We start from the raw sequence: 18,374 nt of genomic DNA, 5'->3' as shown, positions 1-18,374 counted from the left end.
AAAAACGTTGTATTCGGGCTGTAGTAAATAAAGAAAATGTTTAAGTTTTTAAACACATTTTACCTCTGTACTTCAAAAAAACTTTGAAAATGATTGAATTATTAATGTCACGTGTGACTTTTGACTTTAAAGATTTGTGACGTGAGAAAAACATCCTTAGTCTGTGGAAAAGGGTGAGTGAACTGCCTCATTGTTATTTATTGCATTTTGACTCTAATAATACATTAATTAGCCGATTTACTACTGTACCAGACAGTGAGTGCAATAACATACATTACGAGTCGTGACAGCCATGCCGATGTGAGTAATCCCGAAGGTGTGGCGCGGTGCTCGGGCGTTGTTTTAGTGGAGATTCTTTTCGAGTGACGTTCGTGTGTTACGAAAAATATTGTTCCTATCCCGTCGCAAGATGACCGAGTACAAGTTAGTGGTGGTAGGGGCCGGTGGCGTCGGCAAATCGGCATTGACTATACAGCTCATACAGAATCATTTCGTGGACGAATACGATCCTACGATCGAGGATTCGTATAGGAAGCAGGTGGTGATAGACGGTGAGACCTGTCTCCTCGATATCCTGGACACGGCTGGCCAGGAGGAGTACTCCGCGATGAGAGACCAGTACATGCGGACGGGGGAGGGCTTCCTCCTCGTGTTTGCAGTGAACAGTGCCAAGAGTTTCGAAGACATCAGCTCCTACCGGGAGCAGATAAAGAGGGTGAAGGACGCTGAGGAGGTGCCCATGGTGCTTGTTGGCAACAAGTGCGACTTGCAGGCCTGGGCAGTGGATATGACAGCGGCTAGAGAAGTATGTTTTTTTTATAATAAAAAATTTTAGGCATAGGCTATACTTTCTTTGTAAGACAGACTAATATTGCCTGTTTTCTTTCTCTCTGACTAATCTAATAGTGGATGGGGCGGGAATCAAGCCCTAGACTTCTTAAGCTATTTTACTGTTGAGGTATTGACCAGGTCATAATTTATAATGTATATTATAAGTTAGATAGAGCTGTGGATATGACCTCTGCCTCCAATTCCGGAGGGTGTGGGTTCGAATCTGGTCTAAGGCGTGCACCTCCAACTTTTCATTTGTGTGCATTTTAAGAAATTAAATATCAGGTGTCTAAAACCGTGAAGAAAAAAACATTGTGAGGAAACCTGCATACCAGATAATTTTCTTAATTGTTTGTGTGTGTGAAATTCGCCAATCCGCATTGGGCCAGTATGGTGATCTATTGGCCTAACCCCTCTCATTCTGAGAGGAGACTCAAGTACAGCAGTGAGAAGAATATGGGTTCATAATGATTATAAAATGGATGCTTATGGCTCAGTGTTGTTTAAAAATCCAGATGTCTATTTGCTGATAATGATAATGATGATTTTATTAATTGAATAATAGAAGCTAACTTGAATTAATATCCATTTTGCTGTAATTAAAATATGGTCCAAATTTTAATGTCAAGGAAATTTCATTAAGGTAAAATTAATTTGTGATGGATGAATCTGCTTAATTAATTAATCTACATGACAACTGCAATCCCATGCTGAGAAGGAAAAGCTATCAAATAACTTGAACCTTGCTCACAGGACCACCATGTGGGAAGTTGAGTCAACTATTAATGTTCTTATATCTAATGGTCTTGTAGGAAAAAGATTATGCTTAGCTGTTTGATCAAGGGTATGGTATACTGATTCAGGAAGCAGTAATCCTTGAGGTGGCATTTGTTATGAGGAGATTCTGGGAGCCCTGACCAACACATCCTTGGAGGTTTAAGCCCTGCAAGCAGAGAAGCAGATTTTCTTATGAATCTTTAATTGTTTTTTTTTTCATTAATTAAAATTCAGGTAAGACATTTCAGCAGTGTGAAACTACAAACATAGTGACCCAATTTATAAAGGCTGATACAAAACACCTATATTACAGCCTTTCTTGATGAGTATTGTTTACCAACAAACAAATTAAAAATGAGGGTATAAATCACTGGTCATTTCACAACTAATAATAATTATAATTGACTTGTTCTTAAATTAATTAAAAAAGTTTTGATTAAAAAGCTTAGAACAATCAGATATGGTTAATATATTTTATATAAGATTTAAAAACAAACCATACATAATTTAAAATAAATAAGTTATGAAATGACATGTGTTTACTACTTTCATTTCTAATTTCTTTGTTGGTAAACAGTGCTCATCAAGAAAGGCTGTAGTATAGGTACCTAACAAAATAAACAAAATAGTAAAAACCTAAATACAAATGAGTCAGAACACAGTGGTTATCACAATCAATTAAAAGTGACAACAGTTAGTCATGCTTATCTGCAGTTTATCTCAATATTAAACAAAGGTCTTTGTATCCAGCTGCATAGAATTAACTGCCTTGTAATCTAGTGGTTAAATTGTTTAGTTTAGGTCATGAGTTATTGTATTTAATTTTTTAGTCAGGCTGCAAAGGTTTTGGCAATTAATTGAGTTTATCTTTTCTTTTAAGAAATTTTTATTAACAGCCTAGAATGGGGATGATGACTAGGTTTGAATATATTGGTTTTTATGATACATTCGGGTAAATAAGGACAATGTTAATTAATTTATACATAAAAAGCAAAGATTGTCTGGATATTTGCAAAATAAATGAGATTACAAAATTTCAAAATCTATTAAAAATCTTTTATCATAATTAGATGAAAATTCATACAGTTTTAGCTTCCTTATATTAAATGTGACATTTTTGAATATATATGAACTATAAACATAAAGGCACAAATAACAAAGATATTACATACAAATCTAACGACCATTACATTACTTACAACTATAGCCTCAATAGCTCAACGATAAGAGTGGTCGGACACATCACCAAGGGCTGGTAGTTCAATCCCCGTACCGTTGGTCTATTGTTATACCCACTCCTAATACAGTCTTTCCTGACTAATTGATGGGGAATGGGAATATTGGTCATATTTATAAAAAAAAAGATATGGCAAATATTCTTTTTTTAAAAAAAAACAAAAGAAAACCCTTGGTGTGGTTAAAGTTTAGCAGTGGTGTGCACTTCATAGAGTAATAATGCTTTGTCTACCCTGAGGACTCATTGCAAACCTGTATTAGAGAAGGAATTTTTCATTTTGTATAATTTGTACTTATAATGCCTACCCTAATTGAAAACTCTGTGCACGCCACACAGACTCATTCACTTCACTCAACTCTGTAGAATGGTAATATTACAGAATTGATGCAGTGAATGAAAAAAAAAAGTTAACATGCTCGTGGCTTTAATAACTTCTGATTATAATCTACTAGCGGACGCCCGCGACTTCGTCCGCGTAAATTTCGATGTCAACTTTACTACTACCCCTACCCTACCCTACCCTACCCCTACCCTACCACTACCCCAACCCTACCCTACCCAACCCCTACATGTACTCTACCCCTACCCTACCCTAGCCCTACCCCCACCCTACCCCTACCCTACCCCAAACCTACCCCTACCCTACCCCTACCTTACCTACACCCTATTCCCATCCTACCCCTACCCTCCCCGTACCCTATCCCTTTCCTACCCCTATCCCACCCGTACCCCTATCTCACGCCTATCCTACCCCTACCCTACCACTTCCCTATCCTACCCGTACCTCTACCCTACCACTACCCTACCCCTACACTACCCTTACGCTTCCCTACTCGTACCCTACCCTACCCTGTAACTTCCCTATCTTACTCCTACCCTTAGCAAAATCGGTCCAGTCCTTCGAGAGTAGTGGTATGACCAAGAGAAATAGAGACTTCTATGCTAATAATATAAAGGGTAAAGTTCGTGTGGTTGTAGGAGGTAATCTCTGGATCTACTGGACCAATTTGGAAAATTGTTTTACCAATAGAAAGCTACGTTATTTTTCGAGTGTCATAGGCTATGTTTGATCCCCATATTCACACGGGAACGGGAACTACGTAAATGAAAGCGCCGAGCGTCATATGGCGGAATTTCTGCGTCTTTTAGAAATTTTGTATTATCTCCGAAACTATTTAAGTAATTAACATACTGTAAAGGGCAAATCTTATCTCCATATGTGATTGTAAAATAATTTATTTTAATAAGGATGAAAGTTTAGTTGTATAAAAATGACGTAAACCTAAGTATATAAAATTAATAATTTTTAAAACACAAAAGGTACTATATCTGCTAATATATAGAAGATAGATATATGGTGTCGCGGACTTTTTTGTAGAACTTTTAAAGGTACATAAAGTCTCCATACATTAATTTCAATTTTACACAATAGTTAAGGCAGCGCATGCGAATAAGTCTGTTTAAGAGGATTTTCAGTCCGACCAGTATGACAAAAACTGTGATAACTCGGCTAATATATATGATATCAATATAAAATATAGCCTATAGCACTCCCCGATAATGTAACATTCTACTGGTGAAAGAATTTTTAAAATCGGACCAGTAGTTCCGAAGATTACCCCATTTAAAAAATGTGACAAACTTACAAACTTACAAACTTTACCTCTTTATAATATTAGTATAGAAGATCTATATCTAACTACTAAATGAATTCAAATTAAACTTGGCAACATTTGAGACCATAGTACAAAGAAGGTTATAGGATACTTTTTGTTGCAAAAATTAAATCAGAAGGGGGTGCAACAGGGGTTGAACAGTTTGTATGGAAATTTCTTCATTTATAGAGTTACAGTTATAAAAATTTGTCCATAAATCATAAAAAATATACAACATGTAATGTGATTCAAAAATTATTAAAATTCAACCCCTAAGTGGTGAAATAGAGGTTGAAAGTTTACATTGATTTCCACGCGGACGAAGTCGCGGGCGTCCGCTAGTGCTAAACCAAACAATAACGAACAACTTATTCATGCTATTAAATATAAATTCCAGGTGGCGCGAAGCTACGGGGTGCCATTCGTTGAGACGTCAGCGAAGACCCGCATGGGGGTCGACGATGCCTTCTACACGCTGGTCAGAGAGATACGCAAAGACAAGGAGAGTCGGGGCAAACGGTATAGGAGAGGGAAGAAACTCGGCTCCCAACGTACATTTAAGTGCACGCTTATATAAGTTAAGCTAGCAAATACTAAGGTGACTAAAAATTAAGCACATCTTAATTAATTCACTTTAGGTACATATAAATGATATAAAACTTTTTTTTATAAAAGTCTTTATTGCACAATAAATATACAATGACATAAGAAAACACAAAAGAAAAATAAAATGCACAAAGACAGTCTTATTGCTAAAACCAATCACCTGACAACCTTCAATAAAATATTTATTCAGCTAGCAGATCCACAGTTTTACCCTCAAATTTCCAGTTCTGTGGGGATACAGGAATAAAATAAAGCCTATGTGACTAATAATGTTGATTTCCAGCTGTGAAAGAATTTTGTAAAGATTAGCGCTTGAGGCGTGAAATATTGTCTAGTATAATTCAAACATACAACTAGTCCTTAATTTCGATATGCAAGCACAAAAAACTACGTATCACTACGTAAACTTAATAAACATCTAAGTGAATAAGACTTTAACAGGACTAGATTTTTAGGGTTCCCTCACACGGGCCATCGGCCACAACCACAAAACGCCGCTTCCGGCATATTTCCTGTAGTTTTCATACATTTTATATGGACTCGCCGCACACGGTTGACGCCGGTGGCCGCCACACGCTACAATCGTCGCTGCTCGTTTCTTGTGGCCCGCACCGGCCACAAAACGCCGCCACATGCCACTCGCGCGATTATGATACTGCATGTATGGGTTAAAAAGTAGCAGCCACCGACCACAAGTGGCTGTCGCGCGCTTCAGCTACTTTAGTAGCCCCTTGCTTCTTGTAGCGACGTTTGTGGCTGTCGCGTATATTTTTTCTTTATTTTTTATTCTCTACAAGTTAGCCCCTGACTACAATTACACCTGATGGTAAGTGATGATGCAATCTAAGATGGAAGCGGGCTAACTTGTTAGGAGTCAGGAGGATGAAAATCCACACCCCTTTTGGTTTCTACACGACATCGCACCGGAACGGTAAATCGCTTGGCGGTACGTCTTTGCCGATGTATGTTTGCTTTGTATGGAACGTGTGCGGCGACACTTATATTATGCTTGGGTAATATGCACCTGTTTTTGGAATCACTTGTGCTCTTATTTCATTTTTGAGAATGATATCACTACGGCTATGTTGTGTGGTTTAGTTGAGACGATAATTCTTTTTGTCAATTCTTGGATAGTACCAGTTTGTTAAGGTGTGCTTAAGTTTTATGTGTTTATGTTTGGGGGAATGTTTTATTGAACATCAGATTATATTTCAACTACAGGAGCTGTATAGCTCATAAAGTTGTTGCAGACCGACACTAGTACATAAACTGTAGGCTCAAGAAATATGAAGCCAAAAAGACATTTTGTCCACCAATAGCAAAAGCATCAAAAATATCACTCTCTTATTTGTCCCATTACAAGGAAATATATGAGTGTTCAACTTCTTTCGTTTAGGCTGCTATTGGTTGACTAAATGTATTTTTCTCTTCAAATACTACATCTTATAGGCTATACAGACTACTTTAGTATTTTAGTCGAGTACAAACAATATTTGGATTTACTGTCCAAAAATTGTTTGTACTAAACTAAAATACTAAAGTTATCCGAACTAGCCTTTAGTCCTACTGGGAAGATTAATAAAGTTTTAACAGTGTTTGGATCTCTTGCAGTATATGTGGCAGTATGCAATGATCTTTTGACATAACTTAATACGCAAGAGGTATTATTTAGCACTGTCCTTGAGTTAAAAAGAATAATTTATATCATTTTACACTAGATCTATCTCCCTTAATTAAATCATAAATAACCTGTATAAAAGAAGCCTTACTTACAAACTAAGGCAGTTAAGGCAGTTTTGCCATATCTTCTAAATATGATCAATATTCCCATTCCCCTCCAACTAGTCGCGAAAAACTGTGTTAGGAGTGGGTACGACAATAGACCAACGGGGCGGGGATTGAACCACCACCCCGCTGTGATGAGTCCAACCGCTCTTACCGTTAAGCTATTGAGGTTCAATTAAACTAAGTATATCACTTTTACACACTTGCATAAAATTTACACCAAATAATGATTGAATGTAATGCCTGTTTTTATTCAATACAATATTTAATTTCACAAAATATTTAGAAACCTGAAAATCTGAAATTGGGGGATTTTGAGATCTTTATTTTTATTAAAACCACCTTGGTAGTTCAATGTGAACTGGTGGGTTGTCAATCCACATTAATTTCAAGCGCAGTAGCTAAATATTACCAATTTGTGGTTTCTTCTTATGAATCATTATTACAATTTCATAAATTGTTAACATTAAATTTAAAATATGGTTAAAAGTCACTTGATTATTGTCGTTAATCGGAGTACCGACTAGTTACTAGGGCCGCCCCCCTCACAACGCGCGTTCCACGAATATGCTCATGACTAAGTGCCTCGTATGTATTCGAAACTGGTCAGGCCATTACAGTAATCACGTGATTTTCAGCCATTTACATTCAATATTATGAATAACACTCACGATAGCTTAAATTCTAATTCTAAAAAAGTTATTGGATCATTATTACTAATTATTATGACTTTTACATCACAATAACTAAATATTGATAATAATTACAAAAAGAATTTTACATAATAGTCTTAATTGTTATTATAAATTTAAATTACTTACTTTATAAATGAAAGCAATGCTTATTACTACCTTTAAAATCTTTATAAATATAACTAGGGCAACGACGATTATTAATAATTGTTAAAGAATTAAAGCCACTCATTCATTTGGCAATCATTTGATTTAAAACTTCTGCAACTTGAAATGGATTTCTAACTTAACAATGTTGGAAAAGGATCTACTTTTTGAATGAAATTTGTTAATTAAATAAGAACCGAATACTTTTTTCCAACTCCAGATTACTGTTATAAGTTACCATAGTCAAAGTCTCTTTATCCTAAACAAATTGTAAAGGATTTGTTCTAAAAAATTTTAATCAAATCAAATTGAGAACCTCATCCTTTTTGAAGTTGGTTAAAAATAAATTATAATGCGTAAATCCTTAAAATGAATCTTCGTTACGCCCATAATTAAATTAAAATAAAATATTATTGGGCATATCAATTATTCAATGAACCTCTAAGTCTGTCGAGTAAGGATCATGGTACAGTAAAGATGCTTAACATGTATCAATATTTCAATGTGCAATATTTGGACAACAAAGATCATGGGAACCCCATCAGAACGGATAACATTAAATTGATAGGTTATATGAGCTATTGGCTAAAAAGTGGTTTATGGCGCATTAAAATTAATCTATTACCCTAATATATTCTAGTTTGTAGGACTATCACCTTTGATGATAGTGTTGTGAACTCATTTGTTGCCCAGTGAATGTGTGGCTTAAATCTCCAACAATGACGACAATTCTAAATAATATTAAGGAAACTCACTGCTTGAATAATTTAAATTACAATGGAGCTTATGTTTAAAAAATATCCCAGGTCTTGTGAGCCGGGTTAAACCTACACCCGGTTCAAATGTCCCAGGGTCTATTTCTTTGTCATACTTATCCAATGGACATGGCACCTACACAATGAATCCATGGAATGCTACGATATTCCAATTAATGTTTAAACATCTTTATTGTAATTTAAATTATTCTCAAATCGTCTACGCCCCAAAATAATAAATGATAATATTAATCATAGTTCTTTCTCTATGTATAAAGTTTGACAGAATTATTTTCGCATATTTTTATACTAAATTAAAATGTGGGTACTTTCAAATTATTAGACTTAAGCTTCTGCTATTTACTGGATTATAGCTAGATAGCAATATATCAATTCTAGGGCTGTTGAATACTTTTAATTAATGTGTATTATGATAAAATTGTGGCTATAACGGACCATAGGCCAAATGATCTGACAACAGTTTCAGTCAAATGTACTCTTTTCCAATTATATTGACATTGGGTTAAATTGCTTAATATCTAATGGCTAATCTCTAGTCAATTTATTAGATCTAGTTTGACTAATTTTAAACCCGAAATTTCTTAATACCTAATGTTTTTAACACCTGGGATTTGAAGACTAAATTGTGTGGGGCACTTATCGGTTTAAGCCTTATCAACCCATATTCGGCTCACTGCTGAGCTCGAGTCTCCTCTCAGTATGAGAGGGGTTGGGCCAGGTTAAGCCGTTTACCATTAATAAATAATTTAATACATGTATATTACCTATTTTCTTTAATAATAATTTAATAGGCATGAGAGAAAGTTCAGTTGTTTTTGGACAATCGCCGCATGCGTCGATCCTTACTAAGAAATCTAATCTTGCTGAAACTGGTTTGAACCATAAGATTATATGATTGATTAGTATTATAGATACGCATTTCTTTGTATTGTTGTCAATTGCTTTTATCTTATAATACGATCAACATGATTGAGTAAAAACACTCGGACTTGAGATTATTTACTTAGTTATTCACCATAATATCAAAAACAAAAGAAATAGAAACATATGAGATCAGAGTGCCTAGTGGGAGTTTCAATGTTTTCATACTGTGACGATCGCTTAAACGTAAACGCGAATTTATTAGGAATTGAAACAGTTGTGCAGCATTGCCACTAGATGGCGCTGTTTCAATTCCTTAGAAATTCTGGTTTACGGTTACACGATAGTCACAGTATGAAAACATTGAAAATTGTCAGAGCTATCACTATTTGTCAGTTTTTAAACCATTTGTCAGATCATTAACACTAAACTGTCTACAGATCTTACATCTGTGGTCTATGTAAGCTTATACATCGTCTATTTGATAAGTGGGTGTTAAAGAAATTAACGTCACTTAGGGTGATAAAACTTGTTACTTATGCAGTCATTGACCTCTGACACAAAGGTCATGGCCAAGCAGAAAATGAGCTGTATCTATTCCCACAGGTAGTTAAATGTTAGCCTAATCAATTATGCCTCAATAGCACACGATTAAAGAGCTAGAATCAATTTGAGGGGTCTAATGTTTGATTATCTCTCTATGGACTAATACGCTAGGTGTTCGTTCTTAGAAACATACAAAATGTTTTCGGAGTAATACTTCTTTAACCACTTGGGGAGAAAGTTGGTGAATGCGTTACGAAAAGTGTAATCGGAGGCTCTTTAGTTGCGTGCTGCCATCTAACACAGGCACAGTAAACAGTGTTTGTTATTTCAAACTACCAGTAGATGGCGTTCTCAGAGAACTTTGAAACAATCTGTTTTTGTAAACTGCAAGAACCTGTTGCGATGCAGTTATGCCTGAGGCTCAGAGATGGCGCTTTGTTTTTTTTATTTTTTAAAGAAGTTTCTAGACGTGTGGTCTAAACATTTCCCTTCACTTTAGTCGGAAATAGTATCTTTAGTGAGTAGGACAATGGTCCAGCGTTGAGTCGAACTTCTTTACCTTAGACCTATTAAAGATTATTTCCCTAAGAATACTTATTACAGATCTATTAAAATTGTATAAGTTTTATATTTTATTATAATTATGTGGTAAATATTATCTGTCAATCAGACAGATCTGACCATGCTAGCAGTATGTACTCGTATGATTTAGGGTCTCTTAATTTAAAATTTTCCCTTTGAAGTGGGATAAATATACTTAGCGATAGATGTGTTCTAGGAATGAAGTTTTGTAAAAGAACAGTGTGCCTAGTGGGAGTTTTCAATGTTTTCATACTGTTACTATCGCGTTAACGTTAACGCGAATTTATATCAGTTGTGCAGTAGTACCACTAGATGGCCCTGTTTCAATTTCTTGGAAATTCGCGTTTACGTTAACGTGATCTTCACAGTATCAAACTGCCACTACGCCCTCTGATGTTTTTTACAGGTGATTTTTTTTAAATACCTTATTACAATAATGGATAATGTATTCTTACCACCTTGTATTACAAAATTAATCGTTTAGTAGGATTTGTTTTGAGATTTTCTATTATTTTACATATGATATTTTTAGTGCGAACATGATTTTGTATTCTCTATAACATTTATTAACTGAAATCCTACATAAATATATAACGCATGTTTAATTAAGTAATTATGTTATATAAATATGCTTTTCAATATATAAAATTATTTTGGTTTGAGTATAAATGCTTGCAATAAAATGGAAGGTTGCCGATTTGTTACCGGTGTACTAAATAACGCTTACTAGATCGTCTCGGAGTACAAGTAAGAAATGCCAGTGACCACAAATACTTTTTTTATTTAGTAGGCTCGGCGCAAACCGGCCACTGACCACATCCAGTGGTTGTCGCGCGTCAACACAGTGTTGGAACCGCCTACAAAGTGAACAGTTTTGGTTTAATTTGGGATTTTGAAGTCGGTTAATTTTTTTTTGTTTTTAGTGTGTCCTAGCATTTAATTTTCATAAATTTTCATGAAAATTAAATGGGACCAATCTGGAAGAATACTCTTTCAAACAAAAAAATGATTTTTAAAATTAAAAAAATAAAACGTGCAGAATTGAGAATTTCCTCCTATTTTGCAGTTGGTTAAAAAGTATCAACAACAATGTAATGTCAACTGTTTGTCGTTGTCGCTGTCGCTAAAAGTCGTGCCGATCAGAGATTGCGTTTCTGACACCTGTCAATGTCACCTTTTTATATTTGTTTACATAATTAATTGTTAATAATTTTAGCCCTAAATTAAAACTTTTATTGTAAGTTTGCATTATTATTAAATTTTTAACCTTATTAAGGTCAATAAAAGTTACATAGCCCATTCGATCACGACCTGTTAGAAACGTAATCTCAGAGCGGTCGGACTTTAGCTATATGTGGTCGGTGGCTCGTTTGCGCCGTGCCTAATTTATCCAGAGTGGTGGGTGCTAAAGTGACGGTTGTGTGTGATGAAACATTTTATTTTGTAATGAATAGTATTTAACTCCAAGCGTGACTTATGAAACGAAACCTGTTCGATATAGATTTTGATACAATACGAAACTGGTACTTCTATAACATTTCAAAGGCGCTATTATTATAAGCAATTAGAATTTGAACTATATCGAACCAGTTTCGTCTACATGTGAAAATAATACTAATAAATTGTAGTTATTGTTTTACATATCGTTTTGAATTTTGATATATTACTGTCTGTAATTTCGTCATCCTACATTGATTGTAAGGCTGCCTGTCCACCGGAGCGTAGCGGAGAAACGAACTAATGCGGAGCGGAGTGCTTCGAACGGCTCTCTAAGCCGAGGTCCGAGTCTCAGAGGAGACGCCCTTAGAGAGTCGTTCCGCCCATCTACTCTGCTTCTGCCTTCGGGCCACTTACACAATCAGAGAAAAAAAGGAGCGCAGTTGCGTACTGTGTCTGTCCACCGGAGAGGATCGAGACTAAATTTTAAATAAATAAATGTCAAATTTATTTAACCCCGCTTGATTCTCTGCTTAGCGATTATATATGAATATTAAAACTACCTCGCAAGTCCGTCTACATAGAGGGCGGAGATTTTATGCAATCCTATTGGTTAATATTTCTGCGTTTCTCGACTCCGCTGCCTCGGCTCCGCTTCGGTGGACTGGCAGCCTAACAGCGTACTATTTTGAATTTTGTAAACGATTTTGAAGTTTGCATTGTAGGTAATTCTTAAAACATATCTACTAACTTGTTGATATTATGTAGTAACAATTATGCACATACAAACAAACGCACTTTGGCTCAATGGTTAATAATTAAGTTGTGGGATTGATCCCCCAAAGGGCGAAAACGCTTAAACGTAGCAATATTTACTAGAGCATTTGAAGTTAAGTATGTTAATAGTCAATCTATTCTGTGAAGACAGTTTTGCTTTGCATGTGTTGGTAAGATATCAGACGAAGCGCGTTTTTGCATAAACTGAAGGTATGTTTCGTTACGCGGGCTACAGACTTTCCGTTTTAACTGTACAGTGTGCCAAGTGGGAGTTTTTCAATATTTTCAAACTGTTACTATCACGTTCACGTAAACGCAAATTTCTAAGGAATTGAAACAGCGCCATCTAGTGGCAGTACAGCACAACAGTTTCAATTCCATATAAATTCGCGTTTACGTCAACGCGATAGTAACAGTATGAAAATATTGAAAACTCCCACTAGGCACACTGTTCTCAGCTAAAACTGCTGGACTGTAGTCCGCATACAGAATGTTTTTTTAGTTTTCACACCAACGCACTGTCTACTGTCAAACTCTTATTTGTACAACTTACTAGTACATGCAAAGCTGAACATACTTCCAAAAATAGATAAACTATACTGTACGTTTTTTGTTTGTCGGGCAAAGTGCTAACCTCAAACGATTCACGTTATGAGGCGTGCTATATGTATACTATAGGCAAATTTCACAACCGAGTCCTCCTCGTGGTTAACGGATGTGGGGTATGACGTCAGAGTAAGAGGATAGTAAAAGAGGGGCTTCTTTATTAGTTCTGTAGATTAATTAACAAGCGTAGACGAGGACTGTGGTGTGTTATAATGGTATTCATAAATCTTATAGGGAACCTCCCAGGGGATCATTCACCCGCTGAGTGTCAAATTCTCAAATAAATAGTGGTTAAATTCGACACTCAGCGGCTGAATGATACCCTGGGGGTGCCAGTACAACGTCTATGAATTCCACTGTTAGTCCAGGATCCGGGGAACATTTTTACTATTGATTATATCAAGCTAATTTCCGTGAGTAGCTTCTTCTATACCTTTCTTTTACAAAAAATGTTAGGTTGTGGGAGATGACAGAGGTAGCAGAGAATAAAAATTTCTGAGCGTCTCTGACCAGAATAACATGTGACGCAAATTTTTGGACAATGTAATAATTGTGTATAAAGTACCAATGTAACATAATTGAAAAGTAAAAAATCTTCAAGTTAGTTTAATGACCTTCTTCCTCCCAAAATATATCGATAATGTAACTAACTAACTGTTCTGTTTTATTGTTTATACATTTGAATAGTATATTGCCCTACAAATTGCATGGTACTTTATCCCGACCTTAGCTTAGTTTTTGCTTGCTACCCATGTCAGCGACCACAATTATTGGGAATCTTGGTAAAGGAAACGAATAGGCGTCCCTTCAACATCATGTTATGGGACGCCCATCTGTTCCTACTCATGGAAAATTTGCTTGATGGTATAGATCAACTGTAAGAAAAAGTTCCCGGATCCTGGACTATGCGGTTTGCCTATAGTTTGCATACCAGTATGTTGGGATAACTCGAAAATGGCATGCAAATATTTTATAAATGTATAAACGACTGTGTTGCCATTTTTTACTATCCAAATAAGACGAGTCTAGGAAAACCTGACTTAATGCGTATATTAAATTTTAGCAATTTTAAGCTGGTTTACATCAACAATTTTGAATTAATTATAACTATTAATTAATTAGGATTATAGTTAGTACAAATCTTTAGTCGTTGCAATAATATTTTCATGTTCCACAATAAAATGTAAGGTATGGAATGGTTGTAAGTTAATGTTGGTTTTGTGGATTTTTCATACAATCGTCTATCTAGCTTAGGCGTCTTTTGAAGGTACTCCTCAATTAATCTCTTAGGCCTATTTCGAACTACTTTAGAATTTTAGTCGAATACGAACAATTTTTGGATTTACCGCCCAAAATTTGTTCGCACTTGACTAAAATACTAATGTAGTCTGTACGGCCTACTATGCATAGTTCGGACTACTTTAGTATTTTAGTCGAGTATGAACGGTTTTTGGATTTACCCTTCTGTTTATTAAATTTATATTTAACCTTGATAATGAAGACCAAAATAGTAAATAGGTCAATGGATCTGCTTAACAACTACATTTGTTAAAAATATGTCAAATGAATGATAAATAGAAAAACTGTCACTTTGACGAAGATTGATTTCAATTGGCTGTCAAACAGATTCGATCAAGTTACATAATTGCCCCCCAGGTCGGTCATCTGCTTTATCTGACTATTATGACAACAATTGATTTGGTACCATATTCGAGTACGTCGTATAGATGCCTACGCTGGAGAAACGTGTGTGTGAAATATGAAGGTGATTTTAAGGTTGTAGTGTGTTTCCATACTTCATACGTTAGAAATATTAATAACTAAACAATAGAAATGGCGGGCACTGCAGAGTGCCTAGTGGGACTTTTCAATGTTTTCATACTGTGACGATCGCGTAAACGTAAACGCGAATTTATATGGAATTGAAACAGTTGTGCAGTAGTGCCACTAGATGGCGCGTTTACGTTTACGCGATAGTCACAGTACCTATGAAACTGCCACTAGGCAATCTTGTCACTGTGCATGTAGTAACTTTCGACAACATTGCGTCTTGCGTTTGATAACACCTAGAGTATGTTGTTGTATAAAAAGAAATGTAAATCATACGGCACTTGACACTATTGAGCCAGTTATTTGTCGGCGACTACATCTCATAGTTTGGAGTGTAAAATTTCTATTGCGTTGTTATTAAAAATTCTGCTTCATACCAATGCATATGGTGCCAATACAACATTAATTATAATGTTTAATTCTTCCAAATTTATTTTACTCAACTGCCTAAATACAATAAATACTTACCATTTTTTAAGATGCCTTAAATTTTTTTATTGATAAAAAACAACTTACAGTTAATATTAAACGAGTAGCTAACTTAAGCGTAAGTCATTAAATTATTTCTACTCTTGCTTTTAGGCTTATTAATAGAGTACTCCAGGAGCCGGAGGACATTTTTACAATTGGTTACTATCAAGCTTTTCCGTGACTAGATTCATTTTATTCGTTCACAATTTTTCCTTTATCAAAGTTCTCGATTGTTATAATCAAATCAAATCAATAATCATTTATTTTAATTAGGCTTAGTTTATAAGCACTTTGAAACGTCAGGTTTAAATTAGTCGAAAAGTTACGAGGGTTCCAAACCAGCCCACCATAAACTCAACCAGGTTTCCCTTTTTTAGTTTATCATCATTTACAATAGGTATATATTAGTATAAATAAGTAACCTGTCATGTAATGCATTTCATTTCCAAGCAATTTTGTCTTTTGTGTTGCTAAACTTCCTTCAAATTGTCGATAATGAGGTTAAAAAATTTTTGGCTGTGTTTATTTAAAAAAAATATTACTAAGCACCATATATTTTTTTACTGGTGCCTAATAAAGACACATTGCCTTTAATGTGTGTTACGTTGTCCCAGTCTTAAGCTCAGAAATGGTAATGCTAGAATTTACAATTAGTTGAACTTGACGTTTAAAAAATTGCTCATAAAGTAAACCTACTTGAAAACGAATTTTGAATAGTTACTGTCCCTGCTTTTGTAACTAAAAAAAATTGGACGTGTCATAAATATAAAGTTACTCACTGAAAATTAGCTCGACAGGAATCTATTGTAAAAATGTAGCCCCGATCCTGGACTAGAGCAGATTATTTGAAATTAATGACTAGTGCAGTGGCAAGATAAAAATTGATTGTGGGCATGCCTTGCTAACATTCAATTTTTGAATGAATCATTTAGCGAGGTCCTCTGGTACCTACCCCTGACATTAAAACTTGAATGAAGTTCTAATGGTTCTAAAAGTGTTCATTTACACGAGCGACAGCTGCTACCGACGACTGCAGTCGACTCTCGGCGGCGGTCGCCGACTGCTGTTGGCTGCCGCCGAGACGTCGCTGACTGTAGTCGGCGACCACCGTCGACTGCCGCCGAGACGTCGCTGACTGCCTCAGACCAATTATATAAATATATTAACCTATATCGCACATGTCATAGTCACGAACAAAATTGTCTGTCATTTTCCGAGGAAAACGAGCTTAGATTTTGTATGTATCTTATACTAAACTAGAAGTTTTTGCCCGTTTTTTACATAATTCAATTACACATAAAGGTATTTTTGCGGAGGTCTTTAACCGACGAACACGATTACAACTATTTAACATCGATTCTATAGAGACAGTTTTTATAATCGCATTAGATCGTTGATCATATACTTTGACAGAATAGTAACGTCTAGCGAGGCAGGTCCTATACAATAATTGGTCTGAGCTGACTGCAGACAACTGAGGTCGTCGGTAGAGTTGCTCGTGTAAATGAATCCTAAGCCATCGTTTTTAAACACTTTAATAAGTGGCACTTATAAAATCAATAAAAAATATCTCCCTAAAATGCTAGTTAGTTTCTTTAGTTATTTTGATTCTTGTCTATAACAAGGTATTTTTTGTCTTTTAAATAATACATAGGTATTTTATATTATATTATTATTACTATTATTATTATTATTCTGAATAGGTACAATGAAATCAAACGAATTTTTATACAAATATTAATTTCCGATTTTGACAGTTTTCTTTTAGATTTAAGTTACAATAATATACCTAGTTTTTGTGTACCTTAGTTTAGTCAATATGTGTACTATTAATTTTAATTTAAAAACATTATTCAATGTAAAGCTGCCAATGGAAAGTCAGCCAGAAAACTTTTGCCATGTTAGTATGTGTAGATGATTAGTGTTTATTTTTTTTTAAAGTTATTTGCGTATTTTATGAAACCTGTGTTATTTATTAATTTTGTATAATATGCTTAATATTGAGAAATTATTTGAATTTAAAATAATAAACAGAGTTTGATGATAATGCACAATTGTTGGAAATAGTAGATCATATTATTTATATAAAATAGACCTTATATCTGTAAAAATGGCACAATCATCTGTGCTAATTGAAATAAATAAAATTGGCAAAATATGTTTATTTTTGTCCTACCCAACACATCCATATACTGAGACTGGCGTGCACTTCATACATGCATTTAATACATGCATTTAACTACTGCATACCCTAAGAGATGTTTTACTTATCGGCCGATAGACGTCCACTACTGGACACAGGCCTCTTGCATGAACCTCTAAGCACAACGGTCTCGAGCCGCCACTATCCAGCAACCCGCTTGATATCGTCGGTCCACCTAGTGAGGGGTCGCCGTTCCAGCACCGTGGGACCCCATCATCCGCCGGGTCTTTGAACTATGGGGCCTGCCCATTGCCACTTCACTTTCACGTAAATATTTTGAAATCCTGAAAATAATATGGCACTAATATTGTGAGTAATATATGAGTCAAAAATTTAACTAATACAAGGATAAAGGCTTGATTTTTTTATGAAAGTGTGTCATTTTTTCTAGCTATGTTCACAGTAATAGATTAACTATCGATAGAATGTGAATTGCAATGGAGATGAAAAGAAAGTCAACTTCTAAAGAATAGAAAAACCGGAACCGGGCCACGCGCAGTGTAGGGTTCCGTAGATTAAGTTAGCACTTTAATCCCTTATTACAAAAATACCGAT

The 18,374-nt window shown here is 35.3% G+C and overlaps 1 protein-coding gene across 1 annotated transcript; it reads left to right on the top strand.

Moving 5' to 3' along the window:
- The first annotated feature begins 79 nt into the window (after positions 1-79).
- LOC112050152 (GTPase HRas) lies at positions 80-17,772 on the top strand. Its single transcript, XM_024088334.2, has 2 exons — positions 80-805; positions 4,898-17,772. Exons 1-2 carry the CDS (start codon positions 410-412, stop codon positions 5,075-5,077), a joined length of 576 nt encoding a protein of 191 aa, XP_023944102.1. The 5' UTR covers positions 80-409; the 3' UTR covers positions 5,078-17,772.
- Positions 17,773-18,374: the final 602 nt, after the last annotated feature.

This window comes from Bicyclus anynana, chromosome 17, assembly GCF_947172395.1.
Source record: "Bicyclus anynana chromosome 17, ilBicAnyn1.1, whole genome shotgun sequence".
Classification (NCBI taxonomy): Eukaryota; Metazoa; Arthropoda; class Insecta; order Lepidoptera; family Nymphalidae; genus Bicyclus; species Bicyclus anynana.
This window is presented reverse-complemented; position numbering and strand designations above follow the sequence as displayed.

Coding starts and splice junctions, on each gene's coding strand:
- LOC112050152 (XM_024088334.2), top strand. CDS start 410: ATGACCGAGTACAAGTTAGTGGTGGTAGGGGCCGGTGGCGTCGGCAAA. Junction 806..4,897: donor ATATGACAGCGGCTAGAGAA/GTATGTTTTTTT, acceptor TATAAATTCCAG/GTGGCGCGAAGCTACGGGGT.